This window comes from Trichoderma reesei (genome assembly GCF_000167675.1).
Source record: "Trichoderma reesei QM6a unplaced genomic scaffold TRIREscaffold_17, whole genome shotgun sequence".
NCBI lineage: Eukaryota > Fungi > Ascomycota > Sordariomycetes > Hypocreales > Hypocreaceae > Trichoderma > Trichoderma reesei.
This window is the reverse complement of record NW_006711164.1, coordinates 119,218-140,277: the sequence shown is the minus strand read 5'-3', so window position 1 is coordinate 140,277 and position 21,060 is coordinate 119,218. Positions and strand designations below refer to the sequence as shown.

Genomic DNA, 21,060 nt, shown 5'->3' with positions numbered 1-21,060 from the left:
AAGCAAGCGAGCAGAGCAAGCCAGCGATGTGAGTCTCTTTTGGAAAGCGATCTCGAGAAGAAAAATGTCTCTTTGTGTCTCTCTGTATTTGCCTTTTAGTAAGGAGGTTCGGGCGGGTATACGGGATTGTTGATTTATTTTCGCTATGAATATGATAATTAATCTTCTGATGCTCTTGCCTAGGCATTACATGCAATGCGAAATTGTTAACTTGTGTCACCCGCCCAAGAGGCGTTGATATCGGTCTCTCTAAGGCGAGAGTCGTAGAATAAGAAGATGGCTGCTTTATCTGCCTTGCGGACATGGAAAAGGAAACAAGCTGTTCTCACAACCATAGATTATCGTCTGCTCGACACGTCTGTGACGCATGTGGTAGCGTATCGGGGAATGTAGGGCATATAAACGGAAGTACCAGAGAGAGAGATGACAATGGAGCAGGACGTTTTCCCTTTGGCATTTGCTTGCTTGGTCTTTATCATGTACGGTCCTGCAAGGAAGGGGGGTGGGGGGGGGGGGGGGGGGAGGGGGGGGCGAATGACTTTGTTGACGTCGGTGATATGCCAGTTTGTGGAGTGTAGGTATGTTGGGATGTGTGTGGAGCTTACTATACTATACTTTTATGGAAAGGTTCCGAGGGAAGAGAAGAGCCAAGGTATGATCATGGTATGCTATGGGTTTTGGGGGTGTTCTCCGGTCTGTTAAAGGGGCTGGTTTGGTTTCGGGGGGCCCCTTTGGGGGGGGGGGGGGGGGTTAATGTGTGCATTGTCTTTGCTTTTTGCATTCGATAGTTGAGGAGATAAAGTGATGAGGCTGCATATGGCTACCTGACCATAGCTACTGCACGAGGCTGGGACGAATGGAAATAGGAGGCTTTTTTTTTTTTTTTATTCTATTTTTTACAAGGGATTCGGGATGTGATGTGGATGGTGGGAAATTATAGGCGAGGCACCTGTTTGGTTATATGTATTGTATTGTATTGTATTGTTTTGTCCTGTGCGGTACCTTATTGTAATTTTGTAGTGGCGTGTGTACGGTAGGCGTTGCAAGGATTCGGATGTGTGTGTGTGTGGTGATGCCAGGGGGAGGAAAGGAAGGGCAGCAAAGCTTAAAGAGCGAATGTGATGTGTCGGCTCATATGCCTCTCTATCTAGGTACCCATGTAGCCACCTATTGTACCCTTACACCTACCTGTACCTTATGCGTCACCAGTAGTCGTAAGGCAGGTAGGTAGGTTTGTAATGGAGTACGGAGCACCTTGGAGGCGGTTGATTCGGTAAGACATGATTCAGGACGCAGGGGGGACTAAAGAGCTTGTATGTATGTACGAGTACGAGTACATATGCATGTCTGAGTGTGGGAGAGAACGAGAGAGAGAAAAGAAGTGCGTGTGGGTGGGTGGGTTTTTATTAGGCTCAATGGGATTGGAGGAAAAGGGGGGAGGGAGAGGGGGGGAGGGAGAGAGAGAAAGAATGAGAGTGTTCAGCTGGCTGGGGTGTGCGAAGGAGCTTGCAATTATGGGATGTGAAAGAGAGAAAGGGGGTTTTTGGTAGCTGTCAAGCAAAGATTATGGTAATAGGAGCTTCAACGAGAGAGTGTCATGATTTGGCTTTGCTGGGATGGAGAAAACTTTGAAGGATACGTCGAGAAGCAAGGGGCTACTGTTGAAGCAAAAGAGATGCAAGTCAAAAGCTCCTCAACGGGACACATTGCCATTGAGGTACAACCTAGTACCTTGAGCATTCCCAACAAGACTTGGCAGCTGAGGTCCCATCAGCTCTGGTAATACGACTTTCAAGGCTTTTTTTTTTTTGTTGTAGGTATGCCTTGCTGGCACTTCTTACCCTCACCAACTCGCTGCTCTGCAGCTCGCCTACGTTCCAGACCATTGCCCATGCATATCAGGGCCTGGGCAGACGAGCCCATCTCGCCCCCCTGCAAGAGAGCTGTGAGTATCGTGCCTGTAGTGATACCTGACAGGTTTGACTGCCTACAGTACCTAGCTCACGCGCGGCAAGGTCGGGAGGGATGGTGATGGGGGGGGGGGGGGGGGCAGAGCGGTCTGGCCCGTCTCGCCTTACTTCCTGGCGTCCTATAGCACATGGTGTGTGTACAGTACAGTATTGCAATTCCTCCTGATACCTTCTGAATCATCGGAGAGACGAGGTTGGTACATACATCTTTTCTCTCTTCCGTCCCTTTTGCCTGGGGCTTACGAGTATGTGTCCTGCTTCTGCCTTGCGTTGAGGTTGGTGGAGCCTGGTTAACACAGCTACATACATACATACAAGGCATCTCAAAAGCATTGGGGCATGGCAGAGTAGTATGTAGTTGTATGTAACATGTAAGGTAATCAATCAATAACCGAAGCTTTGCAGGCTGTCATGACAAGGGGGGGCGGTTTGGGCAAAAAGTGGTCTGATTCTGGGGGATGCGTGTCATTGATTTCTTGGTGATGACGAGGTTGTTGCTCACAGTTCCTGCGGAATAATACGTGTAGAGTCGTGAGTTGTAGAGAAAGTATTATGGATTTTGGTTTCTTGACTGCAGCAAGATTACATTGCGAATGCCCCAATGATGGTTTTTTTATTTTATTTTTATTTTATAATTGTGTTCTTGATACCTGGCATTAGAGTCAGGACAAGGTGTGCGTGTTGTGAGTGCGAATTTTTGTGTGATGCCAGCACGCTGATTGTGGGGACGAGATGCTGATTCTCTATGTATCACGCTGGACTAAGCAGACCGGCAGTTGGCACTGACTGACAGGGAAGAGGAAGAGGAGAGGAATACTGATGCTGTTCGGTATTGTCAAGATACGAATCGGCGATGGCAAAGGGGTGCCGTCACAGCAAAGACGAACCGTCTCCATCTAGACGCCGATCCTCTCTGTCTGCCTCTTTCTCGCTTCGACTCTCGCGTAAATGGTTCACGGCTCAAGCGGACCAGGCATCTCATGCCCACTCATCGTGTATGTATTCCGGATGCTATTCCCTCCCCCATCACCTCGCATGCCAACCAAAACAAGGTACCTTGACGGCATACTATGGAGGACTCACGCAAACAAACCCGCCAAATCACCATGCAGTGTGTGTCCAAGCAGTCGTAATAACCCAAAAGGCCTACAAAGTAGGTACAGATAATACATCCTCCCCTCTGGTTCTCTTGTACATGCTTGTCTCTTCTTGTTCCCATATTAGACTACCTTGCTGGGTAAAGTACATGTAGCCAGACTCACTGGCCTGACCTGACCCATGTCCTCGGCTCGGGCACTCAATCAGCCATCCAGACATGGGGGGCGGGAACAGGGAGCACACGAAAAACAAAAAAAAAGATGAGAACAAACGAGAAAAGTGACGGGGATAATGCAGGGCCCCTGACACCGAAAAAAAGGAAGAAAAAGGTGAGTGGCTGGTTTGTGTGCTCCCCTCGTTCTACTGGCTGTCAGCGACGGAGCTGGCTCCGTGGTTGCAGGGAGGAGAAGAGTAGTGTTGTTTTCTCGCGTTGTCTTGTTTTCTCGCGGGGTTGAGGAGAAATCCTGATCCGTTTCTGGGCCAGTGGATGAGTTTGGGGTGGAAGGGAGAGAGAGAGAGAGAGAGAGAGAGGAGAAGATGGATTTAAACGCAAGCTGCCGAATGATGGGAGGGGCGGGAGACAACAAGGCTGCACTCAACGATGGGATTGAATCTTTGCCATGTCTGGATATATCTGGGCATCAAGCACTGGGGCAGAGAAAAGATACAAATGGCACCTAGTATAATACAAATCTCGTGAGTAGGCATTCAACACTGCGGATGAACTTGGAGCCTCTCTGCTGTTCCCATGTCAAAAGCCGGGCGTCGACGGCAAGGGACATGAAGACAACGAGATGGCCAAAGACGAAGAAGCAAGTTGGCACGTCAATACCACCATCAGGTAACACATACCTTAGCCAGAACTACCTACAGTTCCTCAGGGATAGACATACAACATCATTCCCACCATCCATCTCAAACTCGTCAGCATATCAGGACCTCATCACAGTTCATACCTCAATCCTCTCCCCATAACCCAACATCAGCAAGACATCCATCAACTCGACAAACTCCCCCAAATCACCTCGCCAAACCACCTCCCTACCTACCTACCTACCTACCTACTTCTTCCACCTCACAACAACCACAAAACAGCCATCACCAATCATCCACCTCAACACAACACAACACAACAACAGTCCCCTTAACCCGCACATACTTTGGCCTCCTGCAGCTAACTACACGTCTTCGTGGCAACTCCTCGCATTCAGCTAGCCACTTTTCCCCCCAGCTGAGACACACACACACGCAAAAGACCTTGCATCCAATCAAAAGCACCTCCGGCTGGCGGCACTTCACCCAAAGACCCTTCAAACATGCATGCGTCTCGCTCCTCGGCGACTCACGGAAATGCACCCTCTGCTTCCCCGCGACAGGGGACGCCGATAACCCCCTCAGTGAAGCCCGCGAATCAGGCCAGCCCAGCTCCAGTATCCACGAGGCAACTCCAACAAGGCCAATCGTAAGTATTCAGAAACACAGAGCACACAGAGACGGCAAAACTAGTGACAGGCTTGGGCATCAAAGGATCGTACACATTATCTTTAGTTTGGTCCCTAGCATCGGAAGCTTTTGCTAATTACCTATAGCCTCCTCCGTGTATGTAGCCCAGGGGCCAAGTCCGTGGCTGGGCGTCCGACGCGGTGCAGAAACGAACATGTAGCTCCCCCCCTGCAGCCCTCCAAGTGCATCCTACCAAACGCCAAGCTGCTGAGGGAAGAAATCTTACAGTGAGAAATGGTATCTCGCCAGAGCCGGGCCTTAGTAAGAGTGGAGAAGAAGAGAGATTGACAAAGAAGCCAAGGAGTTTGGGCAACTCAAGAAAGAAGGGATCCGAAAAAAAGAAGAAGACTGAAACAAACGTAGTCATCATCATTGCCAAGGCGGGCATCGCAGGAAAAAAAAAAAAAAAAGAGGCCGGCAGCGAATATGTATTGACGGAGCCTTGCGAAAAGGACGGCTGGAACGAAGGAAACAGGAAACATCATAGGAAGCCGTCTCTCTCGTGCTGCACCTTGGCCTGCGTTGAAACAAAGTAAGCTTCGGAAAAGCTCGAGAGAGACAGGTGAGGAGGGTGGAGTATCACCAGCGAATGCCCTGGGTTCTAACTCGATGGCATGCCAGCATTGGGCTCTTCCTTGGGCGCGGCCGGGGGCTCCAGACCGGCCTGCTGCGCAACTCGCTTCCACGTCTCGAGTTCTCGGTAGAGTCGCTCGCACTCCTGCTTGAGCTTGTCGTTGGACGCGCTCAGCTCCGTAATGGCTTGCTCGGTCAGGAGCTTTTCCAGCGTCCACTTTTCGATATTCTGTTGCTCGTTCTCCTTGAGCTGGGTGATGAAGCTAACAGCCCGCTGCAGGATCGATCCCTTGTTCTTTTCGCATCCCGGCACGATCTTGGCCAGCTCGTTGATGCCTTCGTTGATGGTCTCGCGACGCCGACGCTCCACTGCTTTCGCGTTAATGCCAAACTCAATCCCACGGATGCCTACCTGGCGAGGCGAGGCGAGTCCTCCATCTTACCTTCTTTGTGGTTGTCCTTGCGCATCTTATGCCACTCCTCTGAGCCAACGCTTGGTTTGGGGTTGGGCGGCGGCGGCACTGCGTATCTGTGCTGCGGCGGTGGAGGAGGGTGAGTCGGGACACCATTCGGCGGAGGCGGCGGCGCGTTCTGGTTGACGGACGGGTCCATCATCGGATCGGGCTGCTGTGTGACGTCTGTGGTGAAGGGCGTGTCATGCTTGAACGCGTTTTCGTGGCCGTGGTCGGGCTCGACGGGACCCTGCGCAGAGAACTGCTCCTCGGTCGACGGCGGCACATGAAGGGTCGGGTACATGCCCAGGGCCGCCTGGGCCGTGCTGGTCGCGTTGGAAGGGTCTGTGGCGTCGGTGTGGTCGGCAGCGGCGGCTTGCTGAAGGGCGTTGAAGTCGGCAACATTGACGCCGCTCACCGCGGCCGCCTGCGACTCCATGGCATTATCCATGAAGGCGGCTGTGTCCCCCGGTGACGCTGACATGGTCGCAGGAGGGGCTGCACGCTTTGCGCGCCCAAGGTTGGGGCTTTCGAGTTCGCGCTTTCGTTTCTGGCCCGGGGAGTCAGGAAAGCCAGACAGATCGGGATGTTCAGGGACGAGTGTGTCGGCCATCATCTAGCTGGTGGGGAGAAGGGGGGGAACTGTAAAGACGAGCCGTAACGCGGTCGCCTTGGCTCAAAGGTGAGTAGTGTTTGGTGGTGGTTGGGCGGATGAGGTTTCTAGCAGACGGCGGCTGCAAAGTCTAAGGGCCAGCTGAAATGCATGCGTCTCAAGCCTATGGTTGTGGTTAGACGAAGACACTAGAATGCGATGCCTGCAAGCACAAATGGAGGAAGCGTGAAAAGGAAGTTTCAGCTTGGCGACGACGGTCCAGGGCGGAGACGGGGATTCACAGCGTTCGACAACAATGGAGGCAAGGTAGGTATTGCAAGGCTGAGGGAAGACGAGCAGGGGCGGGACGTAGGCACAGTGCTGGGCACGGACGAAGCCGAAGCTGGGCGAAGCGAAACCGCTCGTCTCGAGCCGATGCTGATGCTGATGCCACTGCCGCAGCGCTCTGAGACAGCGCTGAGGATGCCAGCCGTTGAGCGCCGTCAGCCTCGTTCCTCGCAGCTCACTTGAGCGCAGGCAACGTGGAGGGTGGCAGCCGCCTCGTCACGCTGGCAATGCTTGCTGCGGGCCAGACGCACCCCCCTTCCCTCGTCATCCGTGCAGCTTTGCGCGCAGCGACGCTGTGATTCAGCCATGGGGGCAGCAGGCAAACAACCGGAGACGCGGGAAGCTCAATCGATGCAATGAGCAGCGTCGTGCGAGGAAGTGATGAGGATGAGGACCAAGATGACGCTGGTGATGATGATGATGGTGATGATGATGGTGAAGCTTCAGATGAGATGCGAGCTGATGCGCACAGGGCGGGCGACGGACGGCGATGCTACGGCTGGAGGATGCCGCAAAAGAAGAGTAAAGAGAGAGAGAGAGAAAAAATCTCATCGCACGCCGCCTCCCGCTGCTGCATCGTGCATCCAGAAGCCCGCCAAAGTGCGCAGCTCGGCTGCTTCGACAAGCATCGTGACAGAGCGGACGTGCAAAGGGAAGTGCATAGCAGGGACATACCGTGACGATCATGTGCTCTGGAGCCAGATCACGGGTTTGGTCGTCTCACGTGTTTTGCGTGATCAATCTCGTGATATCGCGCGAACGGGGTCCCAAGGGCGAGTCTAAGGTTCCTGTAAGTCGAGCGCATGCAGCGGCTTTCCGCAGCCGCGAGAAGAGCAGAAAAATCGCACAGGTCAAGGGCCGGTGGTCGAGGCAGCGCTCTTATGCTTACGAGGGCGTATTATCGAAGTCTCCCCTTGCCAAAAGGCCAGCAGTTGCAGAGCGTCGCCCGCGAGACGGAGGAGAGGCGCTTGAGAGGGACAAGGTCGGGTCACGCGGCGGCAGGAGGGAGGCGACACGTGCAGACGCAGGCGGGAGGGAGGCGATAGCGATGAAATACCTGCGCAAAAGACGCCAGCCATCCACCTTGGAATCAGCTCGTACTTTGCAGGTACTTTGTACGGTAATAAGGTAAGGTAATACTACATACAGCCACAGGCCCTTTGCCCGGCGACGACAGTGCACTAGGCCGCTTTGGGGGCTGCAGATTGCGGCCTGAGGCTGAAACCCGGCAAGGGCCTGTCCAAGGTACCTACCTAGCAGGTGGATGGATGGGCGCGCGCACTCAGCCGTACTGGCTACGCGTTTCACAATAGCACTCTCAGCGTAGCACAAAGTACCGCTACTAGGAGGCACCCTGAGGTCCTTGTTCTGTCGCAGCCAATCAGTGCGCGCGACGGGGCACGATCCTGTCCTGCCTCCTCTCCTCCAGGTTGGATAGTTCTAGGTACCCAGGTACTTATTGTAGGGATTCGCTATCAATACTGCCTGTACTTAGTACTATCTGGGTGGAGGCGGAAAAGGCAACCGGCGCATGATCCGGACCTGTTGGGGCTGTCTTTGGCCTGGACCTGGCCTGTATTGTATGAGAGAGAGCGAGAAGAGAGAAAAAGAGAGGGGCAGAGACCGTCCAGTTGCCGAGTACGAGGTCGTCCCAGGTACAGGCTCGTTACGGTCGCCGCTACCTTACCTAAGGTAACTGGCCCCATACTCGCACCTCTGAGTACCTGCTCGTACTTGACCGGACAAGACCTGGAGTGACCAGACAGTCGTCAACTCGACGAGAAACGACACCACTCTTCTGCCTTTCACGGTTCACGGTTTTCTCTTGCATCGGTGGAGCACTGCAACGCACACCTCCAGACAATACCCGGCTTGTCGTGGGCCCTTGCCGCACCGGACAAGTATCACCTGCTAGGCTTACTTGCTTGGTAGGCCCTCTCACTCACTCTGGCAATCGACAAGGGAGCAAGCACGCACACGCATTCACTGCGGCTCACCGTCTTGCAAGCGCCGGCGCTTCAACAGGCGCCATCAGCCTGCAGCCAAGTCACCTGAGGCCACAGCGAATCACTTGACCGAGACCGTCAAGCCCAGGTGGGCGGGTGAGACACTCACTCACACTCGCCTCGCACTCATTCACTCACTCGAGCGGCCCCCAAGCTGTTGAGCTGACGGTTCATCTACAGTACGTACTCGACCAACATGTGCCCTCGCTTGAGCTTTTTTGAACAAGCAAGATGAGAACATGTGTTTGTGAAGCTGGACCAAAACCTGCATTATTGCTCAACAACACTTTACTAATGCGAATTATTGGAGTGAGGCTTCACGGGATGGCTCGCTCAATGTTCCCCAGGCACAGTATCCTCAGGAGGCAGCCATGGGATTCTTGTGTTGTTATGGTTTGGTAATGCTTGGTAGGGGGTCACATGTTAGGTGGCGAGTATCAACCATCCATTCGACAGACGGGTGCCTGACAGCTTGACAGGCTTCATGTTCCTTGCTCACACTTCGTATGCAGTACAGTACAGTAGTAGCGGGCACTTCCGGGTCACCATCCGATGTCTCAGACTTACACAAAACTGCTGTAACATGTCCAGCCAGTCATCGATCCGCTTGTCACAGCATGCCGCTGATCGACAACCACCTCTCTTGTCTCTTCTTGATACACATCCGTGGCTATGCATATATATATGCCAACGTGCAACATCAAGTTCAAGTACAGCTTGTGGCATGTGTCCCCTTGCAGCCGGGGTTATCGCAACCTGAAGCCGCTTTCAATATTGACCTGCTTCAGATCCGACCTTCATACACTGTTTCCCCGTATCCATATCGTTGTGGCTGTTGTTGACGAGTGGCGATGAGTACAAGGTAGATGAGTAGAGAAACGTGAGTCGTATTCTGGGAGAACAGAACCACGCGTCGAAATGTGTAGATTGTTCAGGTTCATAACCTCTGATGAAATGGAATGTTATGGGAAGATACATGTAAGAAAGCTGCACATCGACGATGGAAGTACTGATACCTGCATTGTAACCACTCTGGAGGTTGCTCAAGGCACTGCATATTACAGAACTAGGTAGGCACAACCATCGGATGCCGCTTTTTACACCTTGACCCCGCTGGACCTGACCTGAGCTGGCCCTGAGACGGCGCCGTCGTTAGCTCCTCGGCTTGTACCGGTACCTGCACGGCAACTGATGTCATCCAGCCTGCGTCGTCATGTCAGGTACAGGCATCATGCAAGGCTTCCTCCAGGTATTGCGCGTTCACCTGCCTAGCCTCCAACCTCTGATAGTATCCATCAATTGAGGCCTCATCTGGTCACGATGCTTCTCACGAGCGATCATCAACTTCCTCTGATATTGTGATGTCGTCCTTCGAACAGATGGGCTGTCCTCCCGGCAGTGATTGGTCCTTCGGACCCCAAGTCGACCCTCGATGCAGACCGTTCGACTTCACCCTGCTGTTCGAGGACATCTTCTTTGTCACACTTCCCGCTGCCTTGCTTCTCATTCTTGCACCCATACAGATATGGGGCCTGTTCAGGCAACGAGCTGCGTTTTCTGTGAGGTCGAGGGGTATCCAGCGTTGGAAATCGGTTCGTTTAGCTGACCTTTTGGAGGATATCGAAGAATATGCTTACAAGCTTGCCCATAGATGACTTTTGCCTCTATCCTCATTGTCCAGATCTTGTACCTTGTGTATAGAAGCCAGTATCCCGAACTGAGAACCAGGTTCTCACTTCCCGCGGATATCCTGAGCTCCACGGCTACCGTGCTGGCTTTCTTTCTCTCACGAGCCAGTCATGCACGCTCGCTTCGCCCCTCCACGATGCTCGATCTGTATCTGTCACTCTCGAGCCTCCTGAACATCGCCCGGACGAGGACACTATGGCTGCTGGCAGTCGGGACTCCCGTCCCAATCCTCATGACTGTGAATCTCTCTCTCACTCTCTTCGCCCTCATGCTGGAATCCATCGAGGAGAGAAAACGTCTGGCAAACGGCTCGCCGGAGGAGTTTAGCGGCATCTGGGCAAGAATCAGCTTTTCTTGGCTCTTTCCATTACTTAAAAAGGGCCATGCCAAAGTTCTGTCACAGGATGATTTGCCAAACCTCGACACGAGGCTGCAGAGCAGGTTGCTGCGTCGTCAGTTGATTACAACTTGGTCTAAATGTGAGGCATCTCTATCGACTCGACTGTTCCAATGACTACTAACTTTTCCCTTTTCAAGATAACTCAACAGCCCGGCACGGTTTGCTGAGAGCCTGTTTTCGTACCCATCTCTGGACTTTGCCCTCGGCAATGCTGCCGCGATTGTGCATGACGGCCTTTACTTTTGCTCAGCCTTTTCTGGTCAACACGACTATTAAATATGTTAGCGAGAAGAATGCCAACGTCTACCACGGAAAAGGGCTCATTGGCGCTTGGGCTCTCGTCTACCTAGGCATTGCGGTAGGTGATTCTCTACCAAGATGATTGGCGGGACGATTAACTGTGATGCAGGTATCACGATCTTTATACACATACGAGGTCTCCAGGTTTGTCGCTAAGCTGCGAGGCGGCCTGATTGCCCTTGTATACCAACACAGCCTTGAAATTCGTGTCGCGGACGAGGGCGACATCTCCGCCGTCACCCTCATGGGCACCGACATTGAGCGCATAGCCAGCTCGATGCAGCTGCTTCATGAAACCTGGGGTTCTCTTCTGGATATAGCGATTGCATGCTGGCTGCTGGAAAGGCAGCTCTTCCTGGCCTGCCTTGCACCGATTGCGCTTGTTCTAGGTAAACATCGCCTGCTGCTGTCGCCATTTGGATGTCCACATACTGATGCATATGGAAGTCTTTATTGGAACCACCTCGCAGATATCGGTGGCTACTCAAAGGGCCCAGGTAGCATGGATAGAAAAGGTTCAAGAAAGGCTTCGAGCGACCACGTCCCTGCTGGGAGACATCAAAGCCATCAAGATGCTCGCATTACCACATACTGTATCGCAACTGCTGATCAATCTCCGAGAAAACGAGATCAAGACATCCAAGAGATTCAGGGAGCTTCTCGTTGCCACGCTGATGCTCTGTATGTGCTTAAACTCGCTGATACCCCGAAGGATTCTAACAACTTACCTCTAGCCCTCACACCCCTGAATCTCGCTCCCGCTGCAACGTTTGCAGTCTACGTTGTCATAGCCGTCTACTGGACTCACGAGTCATTCTTCACGGCCCAAGCCTTTACCTCTCTGGCATTGATAGGGCTACTAACAGGTCCCACGATAACCTTTATTCAGACCTTGCCTCAAGTTGTGCAATGTGTCGGCAGTTTCGACCGCATCCAACAGTATTGCAACTACGCAGGTGTTGACCTGAAAGACGAAAACTACTATGAGCCCGGCCGCGTTGACTTGCGAGACGAGTCCGAAGTGCACCTGCTGGCGTCAGATGGACCTCCGGGACCCTTCGATGCTCCTCACTATGACACTGTCTCCATACACAGCCAGGGCCTCAAATGGCACAGAAATGGCCCCCTCGTTCTTAGGGACCTGCAGCTTGACATTGACCCAGAAACGATGACCGTAATCACCGGCCCGGTAGGAAGCGGAAAGTCGTCGCTTCTGAATAGCATTCTGGGGGAACTGGTTGACACATCATTGCCAGAGGGCCAACAGAAAGCAGTTCGGCGATACTGCAAACATGTAGCATACTGCTCTCAGCAGCCCTGGCTTGAGAACACCACCATTCGCAACAACATACTCAGCTCCTCGCCGTATGAGAAGAAATGGTATGACGAGGTCGTCACGTCCTGCAGCCTCGATGCCGATTTAAAACGCCTCCCACGAGGCGATGAGACGAATATTGGTAGCAAGGGCCTCAACCTGAGCGGTGGGCAAAAGCATCGAATAGTTAGTTGCCTCGCCTCACCTGATGCTATACACACAACACTAATCTTGATAAAGGCCCTCGCTCGAGCCATCTACGCAAGGAAACCAATCGTGCTTCTCGACGATGTGTTCAGTAGCATGGACGCCCATACCATCGACGCCATCTCCTCTCGCTTGCTTAGTCGAGTAGGCCTTCTACGCAGGCAGCGAGCAACGGTCATATTATGCACTCATCATCGTGGGTAACTCCTCTTCTCTCGTCAGTCTCAAATTGCTCACTGGGCGCTCAGGCAAACTCATGGCGCTTGCGGACACAATCATAATCCTGAAAAACGGAACGATTACAGCAAAGGAAAGTCCTGCGACACTGCTTCAGAGCAACAATGTCAATAAGCTTGGCTTGCAGCTCATCAACAACGGAGATGCCGCTGGAACTGCCGAGCCATCAAAAATGCCAACAACGGAGGAAGTTTTTGATATAGCCGCCGACGTGGCCGCAATCATCTCTGAGGAAACGGATGATAGGCACACGGATATGCGACGTAAAAGGGGCGAGATGTCTGTTTATGCATACTATCTCTCCAACGCTGGCTGGTGGTCCGTTGCCGTGTATGGCGTTGGTGTTGTGGGCTGGATCTTTTGCATAGAATTCTCGAGTAAGTCACCCTGCCCCTTGTCCTCCTGGGTCGGCAAATATGTTCTAACCTCATCAATAGCCGTCTGGATGAAGTGGTGGTCTGCTGCCAACGCTGCGGAACCGGACAAGAACATCTGGATGTATCTTGGCGTCTACGCCTCCCTTGGTGTCCTCGGCACGATAAGCGGCTGCATTTGCGCTTGGTAATACTCGCCATTCCCTCTAACTTGCTGTTGTAGAGAACTGATAGCTCACATATCACCATAGGGCCGCTTTCATATCCATCATCTCGCGTTCGGCTGCTCGATTGCACTCAAATCTGCTGCAAGCAACACTCAGGTATGCCAACCCTGCAGAGGATGCTGGTAATCGTCTACTAATGGCCATGATACAGGGCCCCCTTTTACTCCAAGTCAACGAGAGACATGGGAGAACTCCTTAATCGGTAAGCTTCATAAAAGTCTACCGTCAGCAGTGCAAGCACTGATGATGTTGGATTGTTAGGTTCAGTAGAGATATGGAACTCATAGACATGGAGCTGCCCAGCAACATGGTCAATTACACCTCGAGTGAGTCCACCCTCTGACTTCTTGCAATGACGCCACTAACACAATGTCTTACAGCCGTCGTTTTATGTATAGCCAAAGTCGTCATTCTTGCCATCTTTACTCGCTATCTCGGAGTGACGATTCCCTTTTTTGCCATTTTTGTCTACTTGCTCCAGAGCTTCTATCTTCAGACATCACGGCAGATTCGCTTACTTGCTATAGAAGCTCATGCGCCACTCTTCACGCACTTCAGCGAATCCATTGCGGGAGCATCAACCATCCGCGCGTTCGGATGGCAATCATACCACCAGGAGCGCAACTATCGCCTCATTGATGCTTCGCAGCGGCCCGTCTATTTGCAGAGTTGTATTCAGCATTGGCTCGGTTTTGTTCTTGAGATGATGACTGCCGTGTTGGCAGTGCTTCTCGTCTCTACAGTCTTTGTATGGAAGGACAAGTTTAGCCCAGGAAGCGTTGGTGTGAGTTTAGTCACGGTCATCGGGTTCAGCGAAGTGCTGGTACGGCTTGTTCGGACATGGACAACGCTGGAGCCGAGCATCGGCGCCGTGTCCAGAGTCAAGCGCTTCACAGAGGACACGGAGGTGGAGGAGCGTGATGAAAAGGGGGCTTATGTGCCTGCTACATGGCCACAATCTGGTGCTATTGAATTTGCGGGCTGGACCGCATCATATAAGTCAGTACCTTTTCACACACTCAGTCATCATTACGACAACGTTGCCATATTAACCGACATATACAGTACCACGCCGAGTTCCAAGCCGGTCTTGAACGGCATAACACTATCAATCAAGCCGGGCGAGCACGTTGCAATATGCGGCCGAACAGGCAGCGGCAAAACCTCCCTCATCCTATCCATCCTACAAATGACCCAAATCGTCGAAGGCAGCATCTCCATCGACGGTGTCGACCTCTCCACGCTCAGTCACTCTCTAGTACGCTCGCGCATCAACGTCGTGCCCCAGGATCCGTTTCTTTTGCCGGGTACTGTACGCTTCAACGTCGATCCCTTGGGCGGTGCTTCCGACGAGGAAGTTGTGCGCGCCCTTGAGCGTGTACGGCTGAAGGCGTTTGTGGATGAAAAGGGGGGTATTGATGGGGAGGTTGATTTGGAGTCGTGGTCGGGCGGGCAGAAGCAGTTGCTTTGTTTTGCGAGGGCGATGTTGAGGAGGAGTAAGATTCTGATTCTGGATGAAGCGATGAGCAGGTAAGATCCCTACAACATCCGATCCCGTTTGTTGACTTTACATTTTGTGTGGTTTCTCTGCATTTCTTTGTACAACCCCCTTGTATGTCCAATTTTTGGCTAATATATGCTTCAGCGTCGACATGGAGACGGAAGAGATCATGCAGCAAATCATTGACACAGACTTCAAAGACGCCGGGTGCACCGTCCTCGCCGTCATGCATCGGCTTGAACACATCCGGCGCTATGACAAGGTTGCTCTCTTGGGAGATGGTAAATTGCTGGAATATGGGGTTCCGGAAGGATTGCTTGCTGGAGAGACGGAGTTGGCGAGGCTGTATTCTCACTATCGAGGTTGAAACTGTCAATTCTACATTGGGTTTGCTGTGTCAGTCAAACAGAGGGATGGTGTTGCTAGGCGTGGATGATGCTTGGTATTTGGCTGAGCAGTTGGAGAGGCTTGGCGATGTGAAACTTCAACGGATGCTAGAGTATGGTGATTATGTTGGCAATGAACGCATATTAGGACACTGCTGAGAACATACTCTATTATTACTTCCGCCGGCAAGTTCCCATCGGATGATTATCACGACTTCGCATGTAATTCAGTTCACTTCCCATCAGACCAAGACTACGACCTCCTCACATGGGTAAGTCAAACTCACCCCTTTGCGACACCAACCCGCTTCGAACATCCTCCGATCACGGAGCCTCGCGTTTTTTCAGGTCCTCCCTCTTAGCCCCAACTCCTCTCATAACCAACACCTTCTTAATCCCAAAGCGGAGACGACGAGCAAAATCAAATTGAGCAACAACATTAGGGTGGGACTTTGAGAAGTAGTAGGCTTTTTGTTTCTGTTTTCTTTTTTCTTCTTCAAACGAACATGGGATTTAAGCTTGTCCATCTGGATCCTTCCCGCCCTCTCTATCTAAAAACTAAAATAGTACATAAAAGGCGACAAGTATTTCGTTTTCTTCTTTTGGTGAGGGAGAGAAAAAAGTTTCATTAGGGCTAAAGTCGGTTGTGGTTTGGGTTGTTTTGTGGGTGGGAGTCCATTTTTCAAGTCAAAAGGCGGCATCTCCGATACATTTTACTGCTGGAAGTAAAAGTTCTCGTCGGGAGTGCGTCCCCGGATGAACTGGGGCTCTGAGCCGCGGACGTAAATGTCCTCAAACAGAATCTCGGGCTTGGCCTCGGGCACGGCCATGGCCTCGGCGGCGGCCACCTCCTCGGCGACGTGGCTGCGGGCGGCCTTGTCGATGCTCTTGAGGTCCTCCTCGGTGCTGACCTCCCAGTCGAGGATCTTCTGCTTCAGGCCGGCGATGGCGTCGTTGGTGGAGCGCATGCGCTGAATCTCCTCACGGGTGCGGTAGGTGGTGCCGGGGTCGGACATGGAGTGGCCGCCGTATCGGTAGGTGACGTATTCGAGAACCATGGGGCCCTTGTCGGCGACGGTCCATTCCTTGCCGTACTTGACGGCGGCCTTGACGGCAAGGACATCCATGCCGTTGACCTTGAGACCGGGGATGTACTGTCCTCGCTTGTAGTAGTCGGTCAGGGCAGAGGAACGGGCAGCAGAAGTGCCCATACCATACTTGTTGTCTTGTCACAGGTTATGATTAGCATTTGCAATTCGTCCACGAGGAAAGGCTCACACTTGAGCGTTGGAAAAAACTCACTCTCGCAGCCAAACAGAGCAGGGAGGTTCCACAGCTTAGCCATGTTGAAAGCCTCAAAGACCTGGCCCTGGTTGCTGGCACCGTCACCGTACAGGATCACACTGGCGTTCTTGCGGTCGTTGTACTTGTGGGCAAAGGCCAGACCGGCACCAACAGGAACCTGGGCACCGACAATACCGTTACCGCCGTAGAAGTTCTTGGCGAACATGTGCATGGAACCACCCTTTCCGTAGGAGATACCCTCACGGCGGCCGAGAAGCTCGCCGATGATGGATCGGATGGTGCCGCCTCGCATCATGGCGAAACCGTGACACCGGTAGGCGGTGATGACGTCGTCGTCCTTGGTGATGGCATGCTCAATGCCAACAGCCACGGCCTCCTGACCGGTGGACAGGTGGCAGAAACCGCGGATCTTCTTCTCCTTGTACAGGCGGTCGGCAGCCATCTCCATCTGTCTGAGCGATTATTAGTACTCTCCGTCGCGGGCGACTCTGGAGGGAGGCGCTTCTGGCTGCATACCTGATGGCGACCATCTCGTAGTACATCTGCTTCAGCTCCTTCTTGGTGACCTCGATTGTGTAGGGAGGAGGATCCAGCTCGTAGGTCTCGAAGCTCTCGTCGCTGAGGGTCACCTGGAAGGGCTCATCGTCGGACTACATCGGAGGGGTCGTCAGTCAGCGGGAGTTCTTGCAACGCATTTCCCCAGCCAATTGATCCGGCAGCAATCATCCCTTCCACCACAATCATTTGACAACTCCCAAGAGCAGGAAAATCGAGCGCATTGAGCACACGTACCTTGGGCACCGACTGGTTGAGCGAGGCTGAAGCGGCATCGGTGGTGACGGACCGGGCGGCGAGGGCAAAGGACGCAGGGGCTCTGGCACGCAGAGGCGCAGCCCTGGAGGCTCGGAGAGCTGCTCGAGAGAACATCGCGACGGCTGGACTGGCGTCTGGCGGCGGCTCTGGGAGGGGAGGCGGTTGGCGAGGAGGAGGCGGAAGAGATATCAAAAGACGAGGCAGAGCTTCCGAAATTTCGCAGTGTTGAGGTTACAGATTGTATTGTTGGACGGCGCTAGGCCGCTGCGGGACTAGGGCGGGATTTGCCTGCGTGGGGCGGCGAAAAAAGAAGGGAGCAGGGCAAATCATTGTTCCCGCAGTTACTCCGACATCTCCCGCTCTTCCTTCCCAAGCTTCCTTCCTTCCTGGGTCAAAGTTGTTGCTGAATCATCAGGTATTACCTCTAAGCTACCCTAGAGCTACCCTAGAGCTACCCGGAAAGCAAAAGTCACGTGAACACGGCGCGTCTCGTGAAATGGACCCCCCCAAAGGCGCGAGATTCAATTAACGCGTTTCTGCCTGCTTAAACGCGTCATGCTTCTGATTGGGTCGACCAGGAACAGCTGCCGGTGCCTGCCAGGCACCACCTCCGTCAATCTGCATCTCTCGCCTCGGCTTAAATACTGCCGCTCCGGCCTCTCCTTGTCTCGTCTGAGCTCTGCCTTGTCGCCATTGACTCGCCGTCCGCCGTCTCTCCTCTCGACGCGAGCACTGTATAACGTCATGGCTCCGAAGCAGGCGACCCTGGGGTATGTGAAGCCAACGCAGCAGACGATTGGGTGTGTGGATGGAGCTGGATTGCGAGGATGACCCTCAGATGGCTAATCACGATGGACGTCTAGCAAGTTCTTTGGGGCAAAGGCTGGCGCGCCAGTGAGGCAGACCACGCTGTCTTTTGCGACCAAGACGGGGAGCAAGGCGACTGCCAAGGACAAGGCTGAGGAGGATGGGTCTGACGGCGATGCGAGCACAAAGGAGAACTCAGATCCAGAGAAGGGTAAGATCTCACTCGGTCGCCCTCGTTGCTAGGCGAAACTTTTGGTTGACTCGTCTCGAAAAGACACCAAAAAGCGGCCACGGTCACCCAAGAAGAGCCAGGATGCGGTTTCATCACAGGCCGGCGACAAGATGGATGTGGACGAAGATGAAGCTCCCGTGACAAAACGAGCCAGGCGAACTCGGGTCAAGGTTGAGGACGATGAGGACGACACTCCCCAATCGTCGCCCAAGAAGGAAGAAGCCCCAAGCAGCCCCCCTGCCAAGAAGAAGAGATCGCCGAGCCCCCCAAAGTCGAGCTCCAGGTCAAGATCATCGTCGCCGAAGCCAACCCAGATCAAGAAGGAGAAGAAATCTGCTGCGGTGGAGGACTCTGATGAGGTTATGAAGGATGAGTCGTCCTCAGAATCGGCATCAGAGGCTGAGAGCGAGTCGGAAGAGAAGGAAAAAGTCACTGCCAAGGCGCGCAAGGCCCAACAAACAATGCTTCAGAAACACGAAAAGGACCCGTATCCCGACTGGAAGCCCGGTACCCCCGTGCCATATGCAGCCCTCTGCAAGACCTTTTCCCTGATTGAGCTGACGACGAAACGGTTAATCATTATGGAGCACTGTTCACGCTTCCTGCGTCAAGTCATGCGCCTCACGCCCGACGACCTCTTGCCCACTGTTCTTCTCATGATCAACAAGCTCGCCCCTGACTATGCAGGCATAGAGCTAGGCATTGGCGAATCTCTCATCATGAAAGCCATAGGTGAAACAACTGGACGAAGTCTTCAGGTCATCAAGGCTGATCAGAAAGAGATTGGCGACTTGGGCCTGGTTGCTGTGAAGAGCAGATCAAAACAGCCAACCATGTTCCAGCCGAAGGCGCTGACCGTGAGGGGCGTCCACCAAGGACTGATGAACATTGCCACAGTCAGCGGCAACGGTGCTCAGGGTCGCAAGGTCGATGGTATCAAGAAGCTCTTGTCTGCGTCAGATGCGTATCTGAAGGAAAAGGTGGATATCACAAAGGATAAGGGCGGGCCAAGCGAGGCAAAGTACATTATCCGGTTTCTGGAGGGCAAACTTCGACTTGGTTTGGCAGACAGGACCGTTCTGGTCTCACTAGCCCAAGCCGTTGTGGCCCACGAAGCGGAGCAGAAGGGAAAGATTCCCAGCACCACGGATCTGGAGAATGGCGAGTCTATCCTCAAGACGGTTTACAGGTCTGTGCATAATCCGGCGTTTGTATGTGAACTCGATACTAACAGAAGACAGTGAGCTGCCGAGCTACGATGTAATCATTCCAGCGATGCTCAAGTATGGCATCTTCAACCTGAGAGAGCACTGCAAGCTACGACCGGGTGTGCCCCTAAAGCCCATGCTGGCCAAGCCTACCAAAGCCATCACAGAGGTCCTGGACCGCTTTGAAGGCCAGACGTTTACTTGCGAGTACAAGTACGACGGCGAACGTGCTCAGATCCATTACGTCGCCAAGGATGCTTCGGAAGACTTGAGTGCGCCCGCTGCAGGAGTCGCCAAACCGGCTGCCTCGGGAGTTTCATGCATCTTCTCCCGCAACTCGGAAGACCTGTCCAAGAAATATCCCGATATCCTTGAGAAGCTCCACACATGGGTCAAGGAAGACACGAAGAGCTTTGTGCTCGACTGTGAGACTGTCGCCTGGGATGTCACGGAGAAGAAGGTCTTGCCTTTCCAGCAGCTCATGACTCGCAAGAGGAAAGACGTCAAGGCCGAGGACATCAAAGTCAAGGTCTGCGTCTTTGCCTTTGATTTGTTATATTTCAATGGCGAGGCCGTGGTGGAGAAGTCTCTCCGCGAGCGAAGGGAGCTCCTCCACACTGCGTTCACCCCAGTTGAAGGTGAATTCGCCTTTGCCACACATATGAACGGTCAGGAGCTGGACGAGATCCAGTCTTTCCTCGATGAGAGCGTCAAGGCATCTTGCGAGGGTCTCATGGTGAAGATGCTGGATGGGAAGGAAAGTGGATATGAGCCCAGCAAGCGAAGTCGAAACTGGCTCAAGGTAAGCATGAGTCCACATAAGCGCGCACTACTCTGGTTCAGCTCGTACTGATACCGTGAAACAGATTAAAAAGGATTACCTGTCTGGTGTAGGAGACTCGCTAGACCTGGTTGTCATCGGAGCCTACTACGGCAAAGGCAAGCGGACATCTGTCTACGGCGCTTTCCTGCTAGCTTGCTACAACGCCTCGACAGACACTTACGAAACGGTCTGCAACATTGGCACTGGCTTCTCAGAACAAGTCCTCGAGGATCTTTACGCTCAGCTCTCCCAAATCACAATCAGCCGCCCCAAACCCTTCTACTCGCACTCTTCAGGCGGCCAGCACCAGCCGGACGTCTGGTTTGAGCCAAAGTACGTGTGGGAGGTGAAGACGGCCGACTTGACGCTCAGCCCGCGGTACAAGGCTGGCTGGAAGGAGGGAGTGGACCCAGCGGGCGAAAAGGGCATCAGCTTGCGGTTCCCGCGATTCATCAAGATTCGAGACGACAAGAAGCCGGATGAGGCGACGAGCAGCAGGCAGGTTGCGGAGATGTACAGGAAGCAAGAGAGTGTGACGAAGAATAAGGGGCCGTCGGTGGATGACGACTTTGAGTATTGATCTCGTCAGTCTTGAGTTGGCTCTAGGAAATCATGTAACGATAGTCTTCTTGGGCGGTTTTGGGTTCATCTTTGGTGGAGGTTGCGTTTGTATGATTTACGAGGTGCGCTTTAT

General features: G+C 53.2%; 4 protein-coding genes across 4 annotated transcripts; 2 read left to right on the top strand and 2 right to left on the bottom strand.

Moving 5' to 3' along the window:
- Positions 1-5,172: 5,172 nt before the first annotated feature.
- TRIREDRAFT_4933 (uncharacterized protein) lies at positions 5,173-6,209 on the bottom strand (the record flags this gene model as incomplete). The annotated part of the gene is made up of 2 exons (XM_006967298.1): positions 5,173-5,513; positions 5,588-6,209. The coding sequence occupies 2 exons, from the start codon at positions 6,207-6,209 to the stop codon at positions 5,173-5,175; spliced, it is 963 nt and encodes a 320-aa protein (XP_006967360.1).
- A 3,712-nt stretch (positions 6,210-9,921) lies between these two features.
- Positions 9,922-15,159, top strand: TRIREDRAFT_66111 (uncharacterized protein; the record flags this gene model as incomplete). Its single annotated transcript, XM_006967439.1, has 13 exons — positions 9,922-10,134; positions 10,194-10,735; positions 10,917-10,989; positions 11,041-11,320; positions 11,433-11,612; positions 11,666-12,432; positions 12,487-12,649; positions 12,702-13,251; positions 13,443-13,493; positions 13,553-13,617; positions 13,672-14,290; positions 14,357-14,821; positions 14,937-15,159. The coding sequence occupies 13 exons, from the start codon at positions 9,922-9,924 to the stop codon at positions 15,157-15,159; spliced, it is 4,191 nt and encodes a 1,396-aa protein (XP_006967501.1).
- A 574-nt stretch (positions 15,160-15,733) lies between these two features.
- On the bottom strand, positions 15,734-17,410 carry TRIREDRAFT_122987 (E1 component alpha subunit of pyruvate dehydrogenase; the record flags this gene model as incomplete). The annotated part of the gene is made up of 4 exons (XM_006967335.1): positions 15,734-16,403; positions 16,481-16,935; positions 17,000-17,133; positions 17,276-17,410. The coding sequence occupies 4 exons, from the start codon at positions 17,408-17,410 to the stop codon at positions 15,892-15,894; spliced, it is 1,236 nt and encodes a 411-aa protein (XP_006967397.1). The 3' UTR covers positions 15,734-15,891.
- A 630-nt stretch (positions 17,411-18,040) lies between these two features.
- Positions 18,041-20,946, top strand: TRIREDRAFT_22881 (DNA ligase; the record flags this gene model as incomplete). The annotated part of the gene is made up of 5 exons (XM_006967307.1): positions 18,041-18,066; positions 18,160-18,314; positions 18,378-19,524; positions 19,577-20,345; positions 20,410-20,946. The coding sequence occupies 5 exons, from the start codon at positions 18,041-18,043 to the stop codon at positions 20,944-20,946; spliced, it is 2,634 nt and encodes an 877-aa protein (XP_006967369.1).
- Positions 20,947-21,060: the final 114 nt, after the last annotated feature.